At 42.7% G+C, this 18,947-nt stretch overlaps 1 protein-coding gene across 11 annotated transcripts in view; it reads right to left on the bottom strand.

The window, feature by feature from the left end:
• The window catches only part of ARHGEF7 (Rho guanine nucleotide exchange factor 7), a 205,130-nt gene that overhangs the window by 16,958 nt on the left and 169,225 nt on the right, over nucleotides 1-18,947 (bottom strand). For all 11 annotated transcript variants that reach the window (XM_049867655.1, XM_049867651.1, XM_049867653.1 and 8 more), the window contains 6 exons: nucleotides 16,023-16,109; nucleotides 13,691-13,769; nucleotides 13,385-13,524; nucleotides 10,470-10,694; nucleotides 7,559-7,652; nucleotides 2,439-2,528 (listed from right to left, as the gene is read on the bottom strand). In XM_049867655.1, coding sequence (XP_049723612.1) covers nucleotides 2,439-2,528; nucleotides 7,559-7,652; nucleotides 10,470-10,694; nucleotides 13,385-13,524; nucleotides 13,691-13,769; nucleotides 16,023-16,109 — 715 coding nt within the window. The remainder of the gene's footprint in view (nucleotides 1-2,438; nucleotides 2,529-7,558; nucleotides 7,653-10,469; nucleotides 10,695-13,384; nucleotides 13,525-13,690; nucleotides 13,770-16,022; nucleotides 16,110-18,947) is intronic.

Raw genomic sequence — 18,947 nt, 5'->3', positions numbered from 1 at the left:
ACTGGGATTGCAAAACATGCAGAACCCGAGAGGGGTCTGAAGATGGAGGGTCCCGAGTACATACAAAAAGAAAAACAAGAGGGCGCCCGTGTGACTTTTAACGGCGGGCCGCAGCAACCACTGATTCCTTCCTTGCTCCCACTTTTGATCTAACTGAATTCTGATCCAAAGCCACGAGCAGCAGTGGACTACTTTGGGCTTCTTTAATCAAATCACCGACCTCTGTGAAGCCAATTACTCCCTAAACGTTTGTACTGCAATGTTTCCCATTAATGGATGTTTGGTTCAGTCTTTTTGGTATCCAAATGTGCACTGAACAGAACTGAACTTTAGGTAAAATAGATTTTCCTTCTGAAAATTATTTTTACTAAGCACTGAACGTGAGAAGAGTTGCTATCACTATGATTCCGTTTCCAAGTTATCCTGATTAAGTACACGACCTTTACAGCAAAAAGGACTGGCTTCTCCTATCACTACCTTTTCTGGAGAGCACAAGTTTAAAGCCATAGGGTTATAATCCCTCGGAGGCCACAGAGTGGTTTGCCCATAATATCAATTAAAAGAAAAATCAGCGTATTGTTGTCCAGTGCCTTTCTTGTGTAGGAGAAAGGGGAATACGTAACAGGCAAAGGGGTAAGAAAGATCTGCACGAATCGTGGGCCGTTCCCTCAGGCAGCCAAAAGAAGCAAAGCCACACATGTGTTCCATGGCTCTGTCTCCTGTTATGAGAAAATGCTGCTGCCACTAAAACCCACACAAAGCCCATGTCACCTGGTCTGCTCACCTGAGACTATTGGGTTAAAATTATATTTCAAGTAATTGAAACTGAGACGTCCACTTTTAAAAAATCTAAAATTCAAAAGCCAAAACAGCGTGCCCACATTTTATAGCCTGTTAGTTGAAATACAATCCTTGTCAAGTAAATGAAACTGTAATACCTTAAGTCACGATAATCTGTCCTTACAAGGTATTGCTTGATTGTATATATACTAAGTCCACACTCTGACAGGGTATCTAGGCCTTTCCACTGATCTCCTACTCTGCTGACTAGCTACTAGGAACAGGCATTTTCACCAGAAACAACATGGACAAAAAAAGGGCAGTGCTGATTCTTGGAAGAAAGTCTCCATGACACAGGTGGGCTATGGTAAAAGGTCTCCATGACACAGGTGGGCTATGGTAAAAAGTCTCCACAACACAGGTGGGTTACAGTAAAAGGTCTCCACGACACAGGTGGGCTACAGTGAAAGGTCTCCATGACACAGGTGGGCTACGGTAAAAGGTCTCCATGACACAGGCGGGTTACGGCAAAAGGTCTTCACGACACAGGTGGGCTACCGTAAAAGGTCTCCATGACACAGGTGGGCTATGGTAAAAAGTCTCTATGACAAAGGTGGGCTATGGTAAAAGGTCTCTATGACACAGGTGGGCTATGGTAAAAGGTCTCCATGACACAGGTGGCCTATGGTAAAAAGTCTCCAATTTAATCACCATTTTGCAGTTGATGGAACTGAAGAGGTGAGAATAAGTGATTTGCCAAAAGTCAAGGTGAAAAGGGAACTGCACATATAAAATCTAATAAAGCAAGCTTTTATGCAGAAGTAATATATACACAATCTACTTCTCAAAAAAATAATCAGCGTAAGAACTGACAGTGCCAAGGACGCCCACAGCATCGGTGGCCACCCTAGCACCAACAAACCCATGAAAGGTCAGCCATTCGGGGGTGCAGGTGCCAGCAAGAAGGGGAAAATAAGCCCCTTTCCTCTGAACGAATAAAAGCTACTGTTTTCATACTGCACTCCACTCTCACCTTTTGGGAAAGATTAAAAATAAAATAAAAAGGTTTTACTGTCCACAAAATGGATAGGATTTTTTCATTTACGGCAATATGCACTGGGGGCAGGCAAATTCAGGTGGTAATGAAACATACCAAATAAATTAGTTGGTACCTACTTAAAAAAAAATTTTTTTAACCAATCATTTAAAAAAAAAGGAGGGGGGAATGGGAGGAGCTAAAAAAGCCTCGCTCTAGGTTTACATTCTACTCTGTCCTATAGAGAGTAGCTATGAGCCGGAATCGACTTGATGGCAACAGGTTTGGTATTTTTGATTTTAAAAAGTCAAAAAAAAAAAAAAAAAAACCATGACACCAATGGTATGACTGCTGAAATAACTGAATTAACGTTCCTCTGTCTTCTAAACACATCTTCTCTAAGCATAAGAGCCCTTTATAAATTCTGTTGTGGACAGCTAAGATCCTTTCACGGTGATTAAAGGACTTCAGGTTCAAGCTAAGCCATGAACACACTGCTCCCTAGGACAGCTCAGACAAGTCCATGAGCGGTGCAGTGGGCCTGACTGAGCAGCTTACTCGAGGTTGTTCACTTACACAAAACACCATAATTCAGACCACATTACCGGGAAACTGAACTTACTTGAGTTGAGCGTTTGCCGCGTTTTGGCACTTGTGCAGTAAGCTTCGATAACTTTTAAAATCTGAGCGTCTTCTTCTAAAGCGGCCGTACCTGTCAAAAGAGGAGCAACGCTTTACAACTTAACTGAAATCAATTAGTACAATTAACTAGACGAATGCAGAATCATCAACTCAACCAAAAACGGTGATAATTAAGACAAGCCCTCTTCTCATTTTCTTGTCAGATAATGGTTTTCCAAACATTTAGAAAATAGTTATATTCAAAAGATTTTCTAGTTTTTTTTTAAGTATTTTCTATCCGCACATATCCAGCTAAGGGTTAATACCTGAAATATATAAAGGATGTCTTGCTAATTCGTAAGAAAAACATTATGTCCCACCCTCAAAAGAAAAGGCCAGAGATAGGAACCAGCAACTCAAAATAAGAATACAGCAGGAAGTAAAAGATGTTTAATCAGTACTAATGAAGAAATGCAAATTCAAACACAGTAGGATTTCTCACATACCAAACCCAAAAATAAAAAGGAGTGGTACTCTCCATGCTGACATGAACTTCAGGAACTGGCAGGAGTGAAGACAGAAACAACTCTCCAGAGTCTGGTTACAGTTAGGGAAGGCCTTTAAAATGAGCGCTCTCTCTGATCCGTGAATTCTTTAACAGGACTTTAATCTAAGACAGAACACACTGTCAACTAAAAATCACCTCCAGGGGCCTTGAAAGTGGTGTCAGGAATTTAATTACAAAGCCCAACCTAGAGCCTGAAGTTGTCACTCCAGGGCTCTTCCTTAAAACTATAGATTATTCAGCAGCTGGCCTTCACCTCCACCCGGAGAGCACAGGCCGAGGTTGGGATCTGCCAGGCCAACAGCATCTAATGGCAGCAGCACTAAGTCGCTAAGTACAGAGCCTCACATGCGGCTGGTGCCCAGTGGGATTACACACACTGCTGGACTGATCCTACAGTTTAGAGCAGAACTACTTATTTTTCTATATTACTTGGATATACATTTAAAAAGGCTCACCTACTCCAATAAAAAAAGGTAAAAAAATAGAAGGCTAAAATATTTACAGTTGGTAATCCTTAGTCTCAATGTCACTTTAAAAAACCAAAAAAAAAAAAAACCCAAACCCACTGCCGTCGAGTCGATTCCGACTCATAGCAACCCTATAGGACAGAGTAGAACTGCCCCATAGAGTTTCCAAGGAGCGCCTGGCAGATTCGAACTGGCGACCCTTTGGTTAGCAGCTGTAGCACTTAACCACTACGCCACCAGGGTTTCCAATGTCACTTTATGATAGTAAAAAATATACAAGGCAAACCAAATATTCACTACTAAAAATTCAATTACAGTACCGAGAGTTTAAGAGCTACTGAGACAACCATTTACCAGGGTTCCCATAACAAGTGACTCCTTTATGGAGTGAGAAAGATAACGTTTTACGTAGTTTAATTTCAGGACACGTTGAAAGGTAATTTCCATAGGTAGGACATTCCCTCTTTGCCAAGAGGAAATTCTCTGTGTGAGTGGCATTATCTGCACGGCTGGTGTAAGCTGACTGTTGTTTTCAGATATGGGGAAGTACACACGTCGTCAGAAAGTGCAGAGAGAGTATTAGGAAGCCAGGAAGACTGTGCAGGTTTTCGTGGGCGTGTTCAGTTTTCAACAGTCATGCCTGATCCACCTTTCATCACAAAAGTTAGACGCTAGCAAGCTGACAGCACACATGTTGTATATGGCACAGGCTGTCCTGTGAACCCAAACAATTCTAGAATTCTGAATGTAACGAGGGACAAGCAACTTAGGATATTGCAATATGGCCTCAAAGCAGTGAAGCTTACTAAGCACTTACTATGCACAGGCACTATTTACAGAAAGATCGTTTCTAAAAATTTCTCTTTTAATCCACAAAAATGCTTCGTTTTCCTTTCACCTGACCAGTCCCCTCCTTCAAAGTTTCCTTTGCCCGCTCCTAACCTCTTAACATTGAAGTGCCTTCCTTTTTACTTCTTTATCTATACCCATTCTTTCCATGACTTCAATCTCATGGCTTGAAATACCATTTGAACAATGGTAACACCTCTGAAATTTTTACCACGACCCCAGACCTTTCCCATGGGCTTCAGAATCACGTATCTAATCGTCTACTTGATGTTTCTTCCTGGGTGTCTTTTCAGATCTAAAGCTGATGAGCACCTTGTCTCCCCCAACACCTTCCCCACACCTCGTTATTCCTCCCACAGCCTTTCACATCTCAGGAAAACTAACTCGTCCTTGTAGGTTCACGCGCCAAAAGCCCTGGATCCACCTTTGGTGCCTTGCTTTCTCTCACACGCAACATCCAATGTGACAGCACACCTAGAAAGCCAGGGCTCTCGACCTCAGCACTACTGACGTTCTGAGTTGATAATTCTTTATGGGGGTGCGGGGGGGGGCAGAGAGAGGACTATCCTGTTCATCGTAGGGTGTATAGCAACATCCCCGGCCTCTATACACTGATGCCAGTAGCACCCACCCAGTGTGACAATGAAAACGTCTGCAGCCACTGGCTGAATGTCCCCGGGGCACAAAAGTGCCCTCAGTTAAGAATCACTGCTGGAGTCTAATCTTTACAGAACACCGAGATCTGTCCACATTTGTACCACCTACATTATCAACACCACTGTCAGGCTGACGTCGCTTCTCACCCTCACCTGGATTCCTGCAACAGCCTGTCTTGTCTGGTCTCCCTGGTTTTGCCTCTGCCCCCGTCTATTCTCAACACAGCAGTCGTGGTGACGCCATTAAAACCCAAGCTAGACCACGTCCTGTGCTCAGAACCGTACCATGGCTTCCCACTCATCACAGCAGCCATGCAGGCCCTGCTTCCCCACCACCTCTCTAAATTCATCTCTTATTCCTCCCCTCATCACTCACTAGTTCAGCCATAGATGCCTCTTTGCCGTTCCTGGAACACACCATGAGGTTTCCTGTCTCAGAGGCTTTGCAGCCCCTGCCTGGAACCACTACCCCCAACGCTCTCCCCAGATACCTGCTTGGCCTCCTTCTCCAGCTCCTGACAGTCTGTATTCAGATCAGGCTCCTCCAGTGACTCCTGCCCTGAGCACCCTATTTGAAGCTGTCCCTACCTCCTCTTCCCTGCCCTAATTTATTTTTCTCTGTGGTACTTAACAACAAACATACTTTATCTTTTACTTTCTTTTTTCCCTGTCCTCATCTTTCAACAGAATTTAAACTCCAAGAAGACAGAGATTTTTTATTTTTTACCTAGCTCCTGGCACACAGAAGTACTCAATAAATATTTGTCAATGAAGGAGTATCTTACTTGCAGCCACATCCTGAGTGCCCAGCACAGCATCTTTCAAATGGAAGGTGCCCCAAAAATTCCACAAACAACCCTATGAGTATTTACTTTCCCCTCTTATACATGAGTAATTGCGCAGCCCCAAATGGCAGAGCAGGTATCCAGCTCTAGGTCTGCCTGACTCCAAAATCTGGCTCTGCTCACTAGAATACGCTGACTTGTCGATCAGCCGTGTCATTATGTGTTCTCTGCTCTGGTGCCGGACGCTGTAGCAGCTGCCTATAATCTGAGGAAAAAGAGGCAGGACAGCAATTTATACCACAGTGTTTACTGTGTACAACTTACAGGGTAAGGATGTTAAGACAGCAAATGTTTACTGAGCAGTTTACAGGTCCAGTATTATTTAATTCTTCCATTTATTATCATCCCTGATGCTAAGGGCGAGAAATCTGGAGTACAGAGATAAGTCACTTGCCCAGGTCACGTAAGCAGCCGAGCGAGCTAGGCTTCACGTGCAGGTTGGTCAGGCTCTGGAGAACATTTCTTAACCACTACCCCACATTGCCTCCTCCTTCAGTGTGATATTCAAACTCTGACTAAAATGTCTCTCTCACAAGCCTTCTTTTGGAAAGGAAATCCTTGAGGGGTCCCAGTGGATAAGGTAAAAATAGAAGCCATGTCTCCAGAAAGTCACAATGATTTACAAAAGACCTCTAGCATTTTCCTTTTGTCACCTTTGGCACAAGGGGATTTCTCAGATTCGCTCACATTGTAAGTCCTAAGATTGGTGGGAGCTGAGAGGCGAGGAGCGGCAAAAACAGGGCCGGCTGAGAACGTGTCAGCAGGACAGGGAGACAGGGACCTCTCAGAAGAACCCCTACAGCTTCCCCGGGGCTGGCCCTACCATGCGGTTTGGCTTGGCCACCTACCCATTTCGAGTCTTCACTGAGTCTAAGCAGCCGCACAGAGACCTAGTGAGACACAATGCCTGCCACTCCCTCCTGACTCTCACTGCCAGGAAACGGAACAGGCACTGGGAAGAAACAGAGGCGTGGAGGAGAAGGGAGTAAATCCTCCTAATCTCTTGCTTCTAAAAATAGCTCTGCTCAGCCAATGGACATCGGCTAAGCACCTCATGTGTATAAGGGGCCGGCTGAAAAAGCTGGAGCTGAATTAGATTCTGCTTCCGGCTTTTAAAAAGCTTTTACCTGAGCAGTGGAAATCATACAAGCATACAGACAAGTACGATAGAAAAGTGAAGGCAATATAATAGCACGGGTGGGGCACAGCTCTGAGATCTAAAAGGAATGGGTCGCGTTCAGCCAGCGGATTTAGAGAAAGTTTCAGGACGTTACGGCATCTGAGAAAGTGTGGGTAGAATTTCTGTGGGAAAAAAGGCACACAAGAAGAGAAGGTGAGATCCCCAGGTCTAAGCTGAACACCTGGCTTAGGTTCACAGGTGAAATGGAGGTAAGTCAAGGCTGGTATGCAGCTTTGAGTCTCTACAGTGTGACGCAGTCAATATACACCCTGTAAGACTGTGAACTATTTTATCAAGGGAAAGTGCGTGCACGTTTCATTATTAACATCGAGATGTTTGTCTTCAGTTATAAATCTCCTGCGCCTGTGTTAACGCTCAAGTGGCTGCTACAAGTTCAACCGTTTCCCAAGGTACTACCTTTAAAAGGCTTAATAAGGTCCATATCCCTGCCTTCCCTGGGGTCTCTGAGAAGCCGTCAATCATTTCTCCATTCTAACGAGACACAGAGTACTTCATCATGATAAAGAAACTTACTCTTTCATTCATATTTACTCACTTTTCCTCAAAGCAAATTCTTCATCAGAAGGTTTCCGTTCAGGTTTGCGCTTGGGTAGCAGTTTTTTCATGGTCTTGGGACTCTTACTAAGATCCTGGGGAAATTAAAAAGGGAAAAAGAAATTGCAGCAATACTCCAAAGCAGTAATTTTTATTTGTGTGTCAACTGAGGGTTGCTCTCAAGGTGTGAAATACTAAATCACTGCAGCCAGTGTTATGAGCTTTCTATTTTTCTCATTATAATTTGGATTTTCTTTGCCAAATGCTGAACGTTAATTAAAAATTAATAAGCCATTTTCAGTTTTAGTCACTGGCTAATATTTCCTCTTGACTCTGACAGAATCAGGTTTCCTTGTGTTACCGGGTCCCATTAGTATAGTAACAGCTCACAGCAAAGCTGCTGCTTCAGGCTTGCAGGCAGGCTGGCGGAGGGTGGAGAGGGGAAAAAACTGACAGATAGGGAACCGTGGACAGTGACGCATCTACACTCCCAGGTGGGTGGGGGATGGGTTGTGATTTCTGCAGGAGTAGACCCACCTAATACATCTGACTAGCGAGAGATGAGGAAACTAGGGCTGCTTTTAAATGAAAAGTAAGTAAAAAATGATTTCTTTAAGGAAATACTTTAAGCCTCACGTAAGAAGAAACTAGGAGACTGGCTAACTGGCTTTGAGAGGGCTTTGAGAGGAGAGAATACAGTGATAGAAGGCTGGTGCTGGCTGCTCTCTATGCGGCACGTTCACAGAAATTTAACATTTGAAAAGGTCAGGGTCCACCCCTTGCCTTTATAACACCAGACTTCTGAAAGAGTGAGGAAGCAGTGAAAAACTAAATGAGCAAAATAAAGTCCCATGGGTGTGTGAGAAGGTTCCATTTTCAAGCGTATATGAAATACCCATATCAAAAAAGGCTAACTTCTGCATCATTTAAAGTACATAAACCACTCATTAATCCTGAAATGAGAAACTAAGATTCAGAAGGCGAGATGTGCTACGGGATGGACTAGACTGAAAGCAGAGAGTGAAAGAAGCCTGATTTTTTGTTACTGCTTATCTGTTTTTTTTTTTTTTCTGAGAAAAATTTGAAAAAAAAAATTTTTTTTTTTAACACTCTTAGAAATGCACCAGGAATCAGTTCAAGAATATACACAATATGTGTCCTATGGCTGGAAAGCCTAAAAAAAATAAGATAGCTGGCCTAATTCAAAACCAGTAGAGATACTCTTGATGAGGTCACCAAGGTGAGTCCGCGCCCTTCTAATTGATTAGAAGGGTATGTCACAGGCAGAGGGCCTCAAAGTCAATATATAAAGTATGCCTGACTACCCGAAGAAACTAGGGAAAGCTGGTTGCAGACTAGCTCTCCGTGAATTTCCACCTTCTTCCGCCTTGTTATGTAAGATCACTTCTCCCTACGTGTCTTGAAGTACTCAGTGATACTGGGCAATTACAGCCTATGACATGCTTCTCCAACGTGTAGTCCAGCAGAGCAGCTGCAGCCAGGTTGACACAAACTCCAACTTCTTATGCCTACCTCAATACCTTCCTACTTCTTTGCTACTTTTTGTTGCTATTGTTTAGCTTTGCTTTTAAAATTCATTGCAACCTCATTTCCTTGATATAAGCCTAACAATCTAACCTCAATTTTCTGTCCAGGTAATTAAATCGCCACAAATTCTCGCCACATTATCTCACTTTCCTTTGGACTGTAAACACTAAACTATATAATAAAAGACATCAGCATTCTTTAAGTAACTGCCCAGCCTAAGAAATCCTTGACGTGGGTATATGACTGTCGGCAAAAGACATGCCATAAAAAACTTATTAAAAAAAAAGTAAAAGACTAATAACTTCTTATGCAGTACTTTTATGTGTGTCTTAAAATGCTCAGGGTTGCTACCAGGTACAGCGAGTCTACTCTGGTTTCCTTCGCAAATGTGGCCATCAACTAGACTTGACACCAGGTATCCCTGCTTCGACGCACTCACAGTTTCTATTCAATAAAAGTCTGAATATTTCTCAGAACACACTTCTCAAGACACTTCCTTTCCTTGTCGAAGAGGGTTTAGGTAAAAATGTATGGAATTGTTAATACATATTTATGAATAAGAATTTTTTATTTATGCACTTGATATAAAATACTGAATTAGAATGTAGGGGGGTAAAAATTATGTTAGGATTCCTTACACATCAAAGGAGGGAGTTGCCTTATTTTTTTGTGTGTGTTCTCTTCATCTCAAATAGTTTCTGGTGACAAATATGGGGTTCCCTGAACAGGCTCTTAAAGAAAGGGTTGTAAGGGGCAACAGAACAGCATGCAGAAATAAAGTGACACCTCTCTCCAGGTGGAAGTTCAAAATAAATCAAGCTCAGTAAAAGGCAAAGAGGAAGCCCACGTACAAGGCTCAGTAAAAGGCAAAGGGGAAGCCCGTGTACAAGGCTCAGTAAAAGGCAAAGAGGAAGCCCGTGTACAAGGCTCAGTAAAAGGCAAAGAGGAAGCCCGGGTAAAGTTTCTTCTAGCTCCTTGCCCCTTGAGTCAGCAGGAACCGAGGAGGAGCCACAGAAGCGGCACCTTTCGCATGAGCACAGGCTTCTGCTGCAAGATAAAGGCCCCTCTGTGAACATGCACGGAAAGGGCCCCGTGCTACACACCGCTTCCCTTGTGGGTCCCTCACCTCCCTCCCAGGTCCCAGAAGCAGTATGAGGTGAGCACACTTCTGAAGAAGCTAATCTGTGTTTTTTTACGTCACAGAGTGACATGCTAGACTGTCAATGTTTCTAAATTCATTGAAATAAAAGGGGGGCGGGGGGGAGTATGGAATAACCTATTTAACACACCCAGATTCCAAGTCTTGTTTCTCTTGTTTAGTCATGCTGGCTACAATGGGTGCTAGAACGGTCACAGGGCCTCACCTCTTTGTAACACAGAGCAGCTGACGGCCGGAGAGGAGGAGCAGGGCGCAGGCAGCTGAGGCTCCAAGGTTTGGGTGTTTTGGGAGGCTCCAGAGGTCCCCAGTTAATGGTGGTGTGTGAAGTCCCATGGTGGGAAAGGTGTGGGAGAGTGTGGTATGCAGGAGTCAGGGGCACTGGCTTGCTGTCTGAATGCTTGCTGGATGGTGTGACTGAATGAGAAGGAAGCTGCAAGCACACAGGTTGTGAGAAAAGAAAACAAACAAAATGTAAGACGTTAACGCATTTACCGGAAAATAAACCTGATCAAATAAAGCCAGGTTGTTTTTTAAACACTCCCAATGAAGCAATCCCCAAACTGTTATTTCTTCTGAATATCCGACTCTAAATGGTCAGTTTCTAGGATCAAATGCAGTCAGCTGTGGCATGCCTGGGCTAAGAACAGAGATCCTTCTGCTATTTTGCTTAGGACCATGCATCTATCAGTAATGAACATCACTAAACTGAGTACCTAAAACCCCGAATAGCCTACAAGCCACCTCTTTGCCATGGTAGTAACGTTTGAGAAAAAATTCTCATTTACTATAAAAATCGGTATTATATAAAAGAACAGACATTCTTTGTGCTGGGCGTATAGTCGCAGGGGGAAGGCAAGGCAGTCCTTCTCTCAGGTCACATATTATCTACTGGCTGGTGATACAGGAGCCCACAAAGCTAGGGCTTGCCCAGTTTTTGTAAAAGGAAAAAACAAAGTGTGACTGATACACAGCCATGCCCATCCCTTTACAGCTCTGGGGCTGCGGCTGTGTTCATGTTGTAACAGCAGCTGTCCTGGCTGCAGCAGAGACCTTACAGCCCACAAAGGTGGCAACACTGACCATCTGGCCCTTTACTGAAAAAAATGGCCCAGCGCTGGGATAAAATGAGTTATTTTCTTTAAAAAATCAGCTTTAATCCAAACAAAGTTATTCTAGTTTCTCAGAAGAACATGTTGGTTAATGACATTTACATTCTTGAAAACCCAAAAATACTCCGTCACATTGAGGATTAAAAGAGAAGATGTTAAATAAAATAAGTAAGCCTCAAAACTAGCCAGTGACCTCAAATAAGCCAGTTAGCAGTGAGGCACACCTGAAAGGAGGAGGAGCTGAGGGGTTATGTCGACAGACGCCTCAAGTGTGGCTGTCATTCTAAAGGCCTGAACGGTATCTGAAACGCCTGATCGGTGGACGCCAACACCATGAGCGTCAAGACCGTGAGCGTTTAACTTCACGGAAGCTACAAAATCACATGCTAGCCCGTGGTGGACGGGCGGTGGCTCGGAGGGAGGCTCATAACGTGCAACGCAAATATGTTAAAATCGTTTTTTCAAATTAAATAATTCACAGAAAAAAAAAACGATGCACAACACGCCTTCTAGCACCAACATCACAGTAAGTCATGTTTGGTTTCATTTTTCCTTCCTCGAGAAAGTAAAAAAGACTGTTTTATCTCAAAATTGGTACATTATTCAAACGGGGTACAGTCAGATTACGGGGAGAACACAGGATCCCCCAGAGGGGCGCTCTCTAGGCGGATGCGGAACTTTTCAGAAGTTCATTATGTTAGGACAGAGCCACCAACCCCGTGGGGACCTCACGGCCACGTCGCAAGGAAATGCCTCCCTTGCCGCTGAATGACGTGAAAAGAAAGGCTGAGACGCCAAGGTCCAAGCGCACAGCAGAGTTTCACTCCATATAAAATTTTACGAAGTCTAGCTTTAGGTTGTTTTTGAGAATACGAATGAAAAGGAACTTCCACTTTTCTTTATAAACATGCACACACGTACATACACGTCCTTGGAATAAATCTAGCTCCACGAAAGATAGGAATCTATAAAAGGATGGGGAGGTAACAGTTAAAATAAGGAGTGACACAACGAAACTCGGATCAATCCTCTCCTCTGTCCTGACACTTCCTGAGCTAAAACTTCTAATCTGAAGGACAGTGAGTGGGAAAATGAACTCGCATGGTAGAAAATGTTCTAATAAAGATCATATTAACCCTATAGGAATATAAGAAAAATCTACAAACTGAAAACGCTTTTTGTAATCATTTTTAAAAAGGTTTCTCCAGATTTAAAATGTTACTTAATAAAGATGATGAATGTTAAAATAATTCGGCACCAATACCTTAAGCATAAAACACCAGTAGAAAGACTTCTAAACACTGAAATTGTGGTACTGATCTATTTGGCAATAAGAATATAAAAAACCAAAGAGCTACCGAGCTTTTCTAAGTAAAGATAACCAAAAACCAAACCAAACCCACTGCCGTTGAGTCAATTCCGACTCATAGTGACCCTAGAGGACAGAGTAGAGCTGTCCCATAGAGCTTCCAAGGAGCGCCTGGTGGATCTGAACAGCTGACTTCTTGGTTAGCAGCTGCAGCATTTAACCACTATGCCACCAGGGCTTCCAAGTAAAGCTAGGACTTTCTTAAAATCAAAACACATTTGAAGGCCTTCAACAAGAATCTGGTCCCGCTTTTTTTTAATCTCATATCATTATTTTGTTATGTTTTATGAAACAAAGTAAATAAAATTAAAATTCTCAGAAACAGGCTTTTGGTGGTTTAGCCGAAAACTCTCCCAAGTTAGTCTTCTGGATCCGACTCTTAGAAGAGAGGTGTTCTGCTATTCAAGCTGCACCAACCGCGTACTAGTATGCACGATTTTAGGGCTGCTTCTCAGTAACAACTGTTGTGAAACTAGTCACCACTACATGGATATGAAGCCACCATTTGCAGGGAAATACGAAGCAATATTTTGCATTACTGATCCAGAAATGAATGAGGCTATCGAGTACATGATCATTTCCTGACAGCTCAAGCAGAGGCTGACACTCTGTGGTGTCTGGAAGGCGCAGCACAGTCCTTACAGTGTGAGACGGCACAGAATGAGGCTTAATCGTGGGATTTCCGACAGATGTGACTTTAGTCTGCTTCTGCAGATGGTCCACCCATTCGTGCAAATCCTGCTGGTTGTTGCATGACACCAATATCCGCTCAATCATGCTCCCTACAGGAGACAAGAAACAGGCCGAGATGGAAACACAGGCAGACGGCACGCACACACAGGCACACGCACACCCAGAGTACAATCCAACACAGCTTAAGAATCTGCAGACAAACAGTAGCGCAGCTCTCATCAACAGACAGCATTCGTAAAAGTTTGTGCCTATCACCTGATATTTCAAATGAATTTTTATGATTTTCACTGTCCTCGAGCTTTGTGATTGTCATTCCTGTCGTCGGTAGCTTTCCCTAAAAAGACACCCCCCACAAAAGAAGAACAGTTAGTGCTTGTTTAGTAAAGAATGTACCATTATGAAAACAAATATTTAATGATATTTCAAATGACAGAGGAACTGTTTTATAAACCAAAAGGCTCTTGTCTTTGTACCAGATGCATGTGTAATACAAAAAATCTCCACCTCAAACAAGAAATCATAAAACTATAATCAAGAAATTGCATAAATAAAAAGATACAGAAGAGTAGCAAAGCAGAATAAAAACAAACGTCATCTGGAAAGTTGCTCTAAGCATAAACACCAGAATACAAAAAATATTACACGATAATAATAAAAAGAAAAAAGCTGGCACCTAGAACAGCTATTTTAAATGACTTGCTTTATAGAAAGGAAGCGTATGTTTGTCGCATAGAAAAATACAGACGAAGGTCCAAGTTCAAAGGCAAAAGTAAGGGTGGGAAATTAGTACAAGAAAAGGAAACGTACAATAGTTAACACATTGTAGTTTAAACAGAAAACACAAAGTTATGCTAAATGTTGTACCCAACGCAAAAAACGGTAGGCAACCCAGTCCTCTCTGAAAAAGGAAGAAATCTGAAACCGGTAACTGGAACAGGAAATGTCAATGGAGAGATTACCAGAAAAACGACGCAAACTGATAATTAACAACAAAGCGAAATTTAAAAACAAGGTAAGCCCAGTTCATCTAAACCATGATACATGGTGAGCAACCAAGTCTTAGGAAAAATTTACAGGTTTTGGGACCACGCTGCCTGGAGAACAATTAGCTGAGGAGAGGGCTCCATCAGCACCTCTAAAGCAGCGGTTCTCACTGGGTGAAGGAGACCATTTTGCCCCCTGCAGAGGACATGTGGCAAAAAGTCGGCAGAGTTGCTCCTGACATCTAGTGGACAGAGGCAGGGATGCTGCTCCGTGTCCTACAGGGCCCAGGACAGCCTCCCCTACCCCCGTCCCCGTCCCCTGCCCCCAACAAAGACTTATACAGCCCAAACTCTCAACAGCACCAAGACTGAAAAACCCTGTCCTAGAGAATGGCAGGTAGAACGTCAGACGAGCGAGATACATCTGCTTGATATGTGTGCGATCAAATGTATTGTTACGCGTTGCATATGCCCGTCCTGATTTTAATGCTAAGTGTATCAGGAGCTTTGAGGAGTCCTAGAGAAGACAAAATTGTGTAACTGTGTTTAGTTTAGCATATCTTAGAATCATTTAGAGTATAAAATGTTGCTGTTTTTGGAGTTAGCATTTTTTAATATCCCTTAAAGCCAGTGATCTGAGGGATGTTATAATATATACTGGGGAGCAGGGACGAGTATTGATGATAAACAGACCATGGGTCAACAGCACTCAGAGAGGAGAAGCTTCCGGCAACACTGTGCAGAGAGAACGGGAAAGCAGGGTCCTACTGGTGGAACGAGGTATTCAGTGCCACGTCAACACCAACGCCGAGGGCAAATACTGCATGCTCACTAGCCTTGTATGCCACCTGTACGAATGCGAACCTACCCCAAACGGCAATCCTTCTCCCTCAGGTTAGAGAGCGGGCCCTATCTTCAGCCAACCCACTCGACGCTCCTAAGGAAGCCCAGTAACACTCCTGGGGCTACAAAACACTAAGCCCGATGGCACTGACGGGAAAGGGCTCAGGCTTAAGTTTATCGGGGTAACTGAACAAAGGGGTAGCTGCCAGCGGCCTAAAAAATGAAGACTCATTATTCTTCAGAATACGTCCATATACGTCTACATCCCAGAGTTTTAAAATGCTTCTTCTGGGATAACCGTAATGACAGCTCCCCCCTGGACGGCAGGCGAAGCTTTCTGCGGAGGTGCGATCAAGCTGTCACTTGTTCTTGTTGAGGACACAAAACAACATGTTCTGAAGAAATGCAAATCAAAGAAAACAACGCAGCTGACTTATGTTAAGTATTGTCTGGTGATAGGTCAGTCCTTAAAAAATTGATGGAAATGGTATTAGCATCTTCTACAGCTTCACACACAAAAAAAAAGGCAATGAAACCCTACGAAGAGCAATTACTAGACATATAGGAAAAAAATAAGCTACTTACTACCACCATTATAAATCAGTGTCCAAATCAGGAGAGACTCCCCCTGGCATTCCTCTTAAATCAGCTCTCGTATTTCCCCAAAGGAAAGCAGTGAAATGATTTTTTTTTTTTTTTTAAATGAGGGCAAATGATCACTCACAATAAACGATAGAATATCATTTTAAAACGTGCTTTACCTGGTAGATGAAACCACTCATCCTAGGACTGGCGGACAACATCAGCAAGATATTTGGGAAGAGCAGAAGATACCTTTCATTCTTTTCCTAATGTAAAAAACAAACAAATCGAAATAATTTTTTTAAAGACACATACTTACAGATGTGGCCACAAACAGTTCCTTCACATGCCCTACGCAACACGTCATTTCCTGTTCAGGTTTCCCTCTGCCAAATTTTCTTAGCTAAACTAAACAGAGACGACACTGTGATAAATTCTACGCTAAATATTAACACATGATTGAGAGAGGGCTTTAACATGTAAGTGAAAAGATGGGCTACTAAATGCTTCAAAATAAAAATGTATGAAATTAAATTAAATTGTTAAAAGACCCTGGACTCAAAAGTAGCCTGTGTTAACATATTTTAGGAATATCTGGTTAAAGAGGTCCGCTCAGCCGTTAACTGTTTCCAAATAATCAAAATTTTCTTTTTGGTTTTCATGGTTGAAAGAAAAGACAGAAAAGGAACTTGTAAAATTTTCGGGAGGGAAAGGACCAAGCAGATCCCTGAAGCTAACGGTAGAATAAAATGTTAAAATCAATTTTGGTCTATTAATTCCTGGCACTTCCCTAGAACTCCACAGCGGGTCAATTCAATGCTATTCTCATCCATCCCATAAACTTTACTTAATTATATGAAAGACTTAAAAGTAGTACTTCAAAATTAAAACATTCTACTTTAATTATACAACAAAAGCCAAGGAGACTGCCACTAAAAGACAAAAATTCCCAAGAACCTAACACGAGACCTAGAAATAGAACTGTCCAGACAGCCCTCTGCCTGGCCTGACATCTATAAACCACTTGACAGAAACAGTGGAGGGGAAGTGCTAGAGAGCAGTTTCTCCAGGTGTAGTCCTCAGAACACAAGAGCTATGCAACGTGCGCTGAAAAAAGAATCCTATAAAGACATTGCTGAAAATTACTTAACACGCCCCACTCTACACACCGTGAGTGTCCAGAGTCAACAGTTAAAGAGCTCTGCGGTGAAGAAATCTTCTGAAGTAATTATAATCTTACCAGTCATGAGTATAACAACTTTCAATTATTCTTTGAATATCCATCTATTCACCCATTAATCCACTGGCGCTGAGTTGATTCTGACTCTTAGGGACCATACAGAACAGAGCAGAACTACCCCATAGGGTTTCCAAGGAGGGTCTGGTGGATTCGAACTGCGGGCCTTTTGGTTAGCAGCTGTAGCACTTAACCACTGCACCACCACGGCTCCAGCATCTATTCACAGTTTGTAAATCCAGCGTTACAAAAAACACACTTTGAGGAAATGGTCACGTAGGTTGTTTTAAACAAAGTTAACAAGCGTGTGATTAAGACACAGTGTGAAAGTTTTTTTTTTTTTAAATCAATGTAGTAGACTAATCCAAAAGAAAAAAACCAAAACCAATTACCATCAAGTCAATTTCGATGCATACAGACCCCACAGGACAGGGCAGGACTGCCCCATAGGGTTTCCAAGGCTGTAATCCTTACAGAAGCAGACTGCCACATCTTTCTCCTATGGAGCGGCTGGTGGATTTGAACCACAGACCACTGCGCCAGCAGGGCTCCTTGTTGTAGACTAGAATGTCATTATTTCTGATGGTTCCTAAACTACAATACCTTAGTACCTTAGCAGAGGGGTGACATCATCTAAAAAAAGTTTAGGTGGCAAAAGGAATACACACCACAGGTGTAAGTTTCAGTTTTCTTATCATCCGGAGTTTCACGCTTAAAATGCGTTCTCAGCATATTTTGATCATATTAAGTATCTCCTTTCCAATTCAAAAAGAGGTACTGGGGAATCATGAAAGAAAACCTGCTCAGTTTTAACTGCGTGGGGACGTCACACGCATGTGGTTTGATCTCTCACGTCAAATGAATCCACATAAGCAAACTGTGATTACCATTTAGTGAAAAACCAAAAAACCAAACCCGTCACTGCCGAGTCGATTCCAACTCATAGTGACCCTACAGGACAGAGCAGAGCTGCCCCACAGGGTTTCCAAGGAGCAGCTGGTGGATTCGAGCTGCCAACCTTTTGGTTAGCAACCGTAGCTCTTAACCACCATGCCACCAGGGTGGTAGAATAACAGACAGCTGAAAGCAGAAATTCTCTGGTATGACAGCCTTGACTCAGAGCCCCTGGCTGTCGACCACGACCTTAAGACCTGCTCTGTCACAGACATCTGTACAAAAAAGAGAACTCCTTATCGACAGGTCTCTCATCTAGAAGTCTTGTCTAAACACTGTGACTACCCTGCGTTCAAACATTTAAATAAACTACACTTTACTGAAGTGCCATAACTAAACTACCATCTCAGAAGTGTGGCGGTTCCCTAGAGAGGGTTTTTACATTCATGTGATCTTTCTACACGTCACAATGGTTAAGCTTCTCGGGGATGTTACTGGCTAAACAGATTGAGTCTCTACTTCTCTAGTGACTGCTAACTAGCTTGGTTATAATTAATAAGCAAGCCATTTCTACTAGAAATCAAGGCAACTGTAACTCCATTTCTGAATTCAGCTCATTTCTGTTCAAATTCCATTAAGAGGCAATGATGTTATTGTCTTTTCCAAGTGGGTACCAGACGCAGTGTGTCTGATAGGAGATTAAAAAAATTTTTTTTTTTACTCCCCAAGAAATACAGACACATTTTGGAAGAGTAATACCATACCTATCATGATCAAGAGCTTACTGGGTGCCAAGCACTGGGATGAGCACTTCATACGGATTAGTTCATTCAGTAAAGACTCTGGATCGTAAGTGATCTTGGGTTAGATGTAAACAGCAAGAATTCAACAATCAGCCCTAAGCCTCTTTAATATACCCTGCCCTCTTTTATATTTGTCAAGGATAAAAGGTAGACAGTAAGGTATAATATAA

Source organism: Elephas maximus, chromosome 23 (genome assembly GCF_024166365.1).
Source record: "Elephas maximus indicus isolate mEleMax1 chromosome 23, mEleMax1 primary haplotype, whole genome shotgun sequence".
Lineage (NCBI taxonomy): Eukaryota > Metazoa > Chordata > Mammalia > Proboscidea > Elephantidae > Elephas > Elephas maximus.
This window is presented reverse-complemented; position numbering and strand designations above follow the sequence as displayed.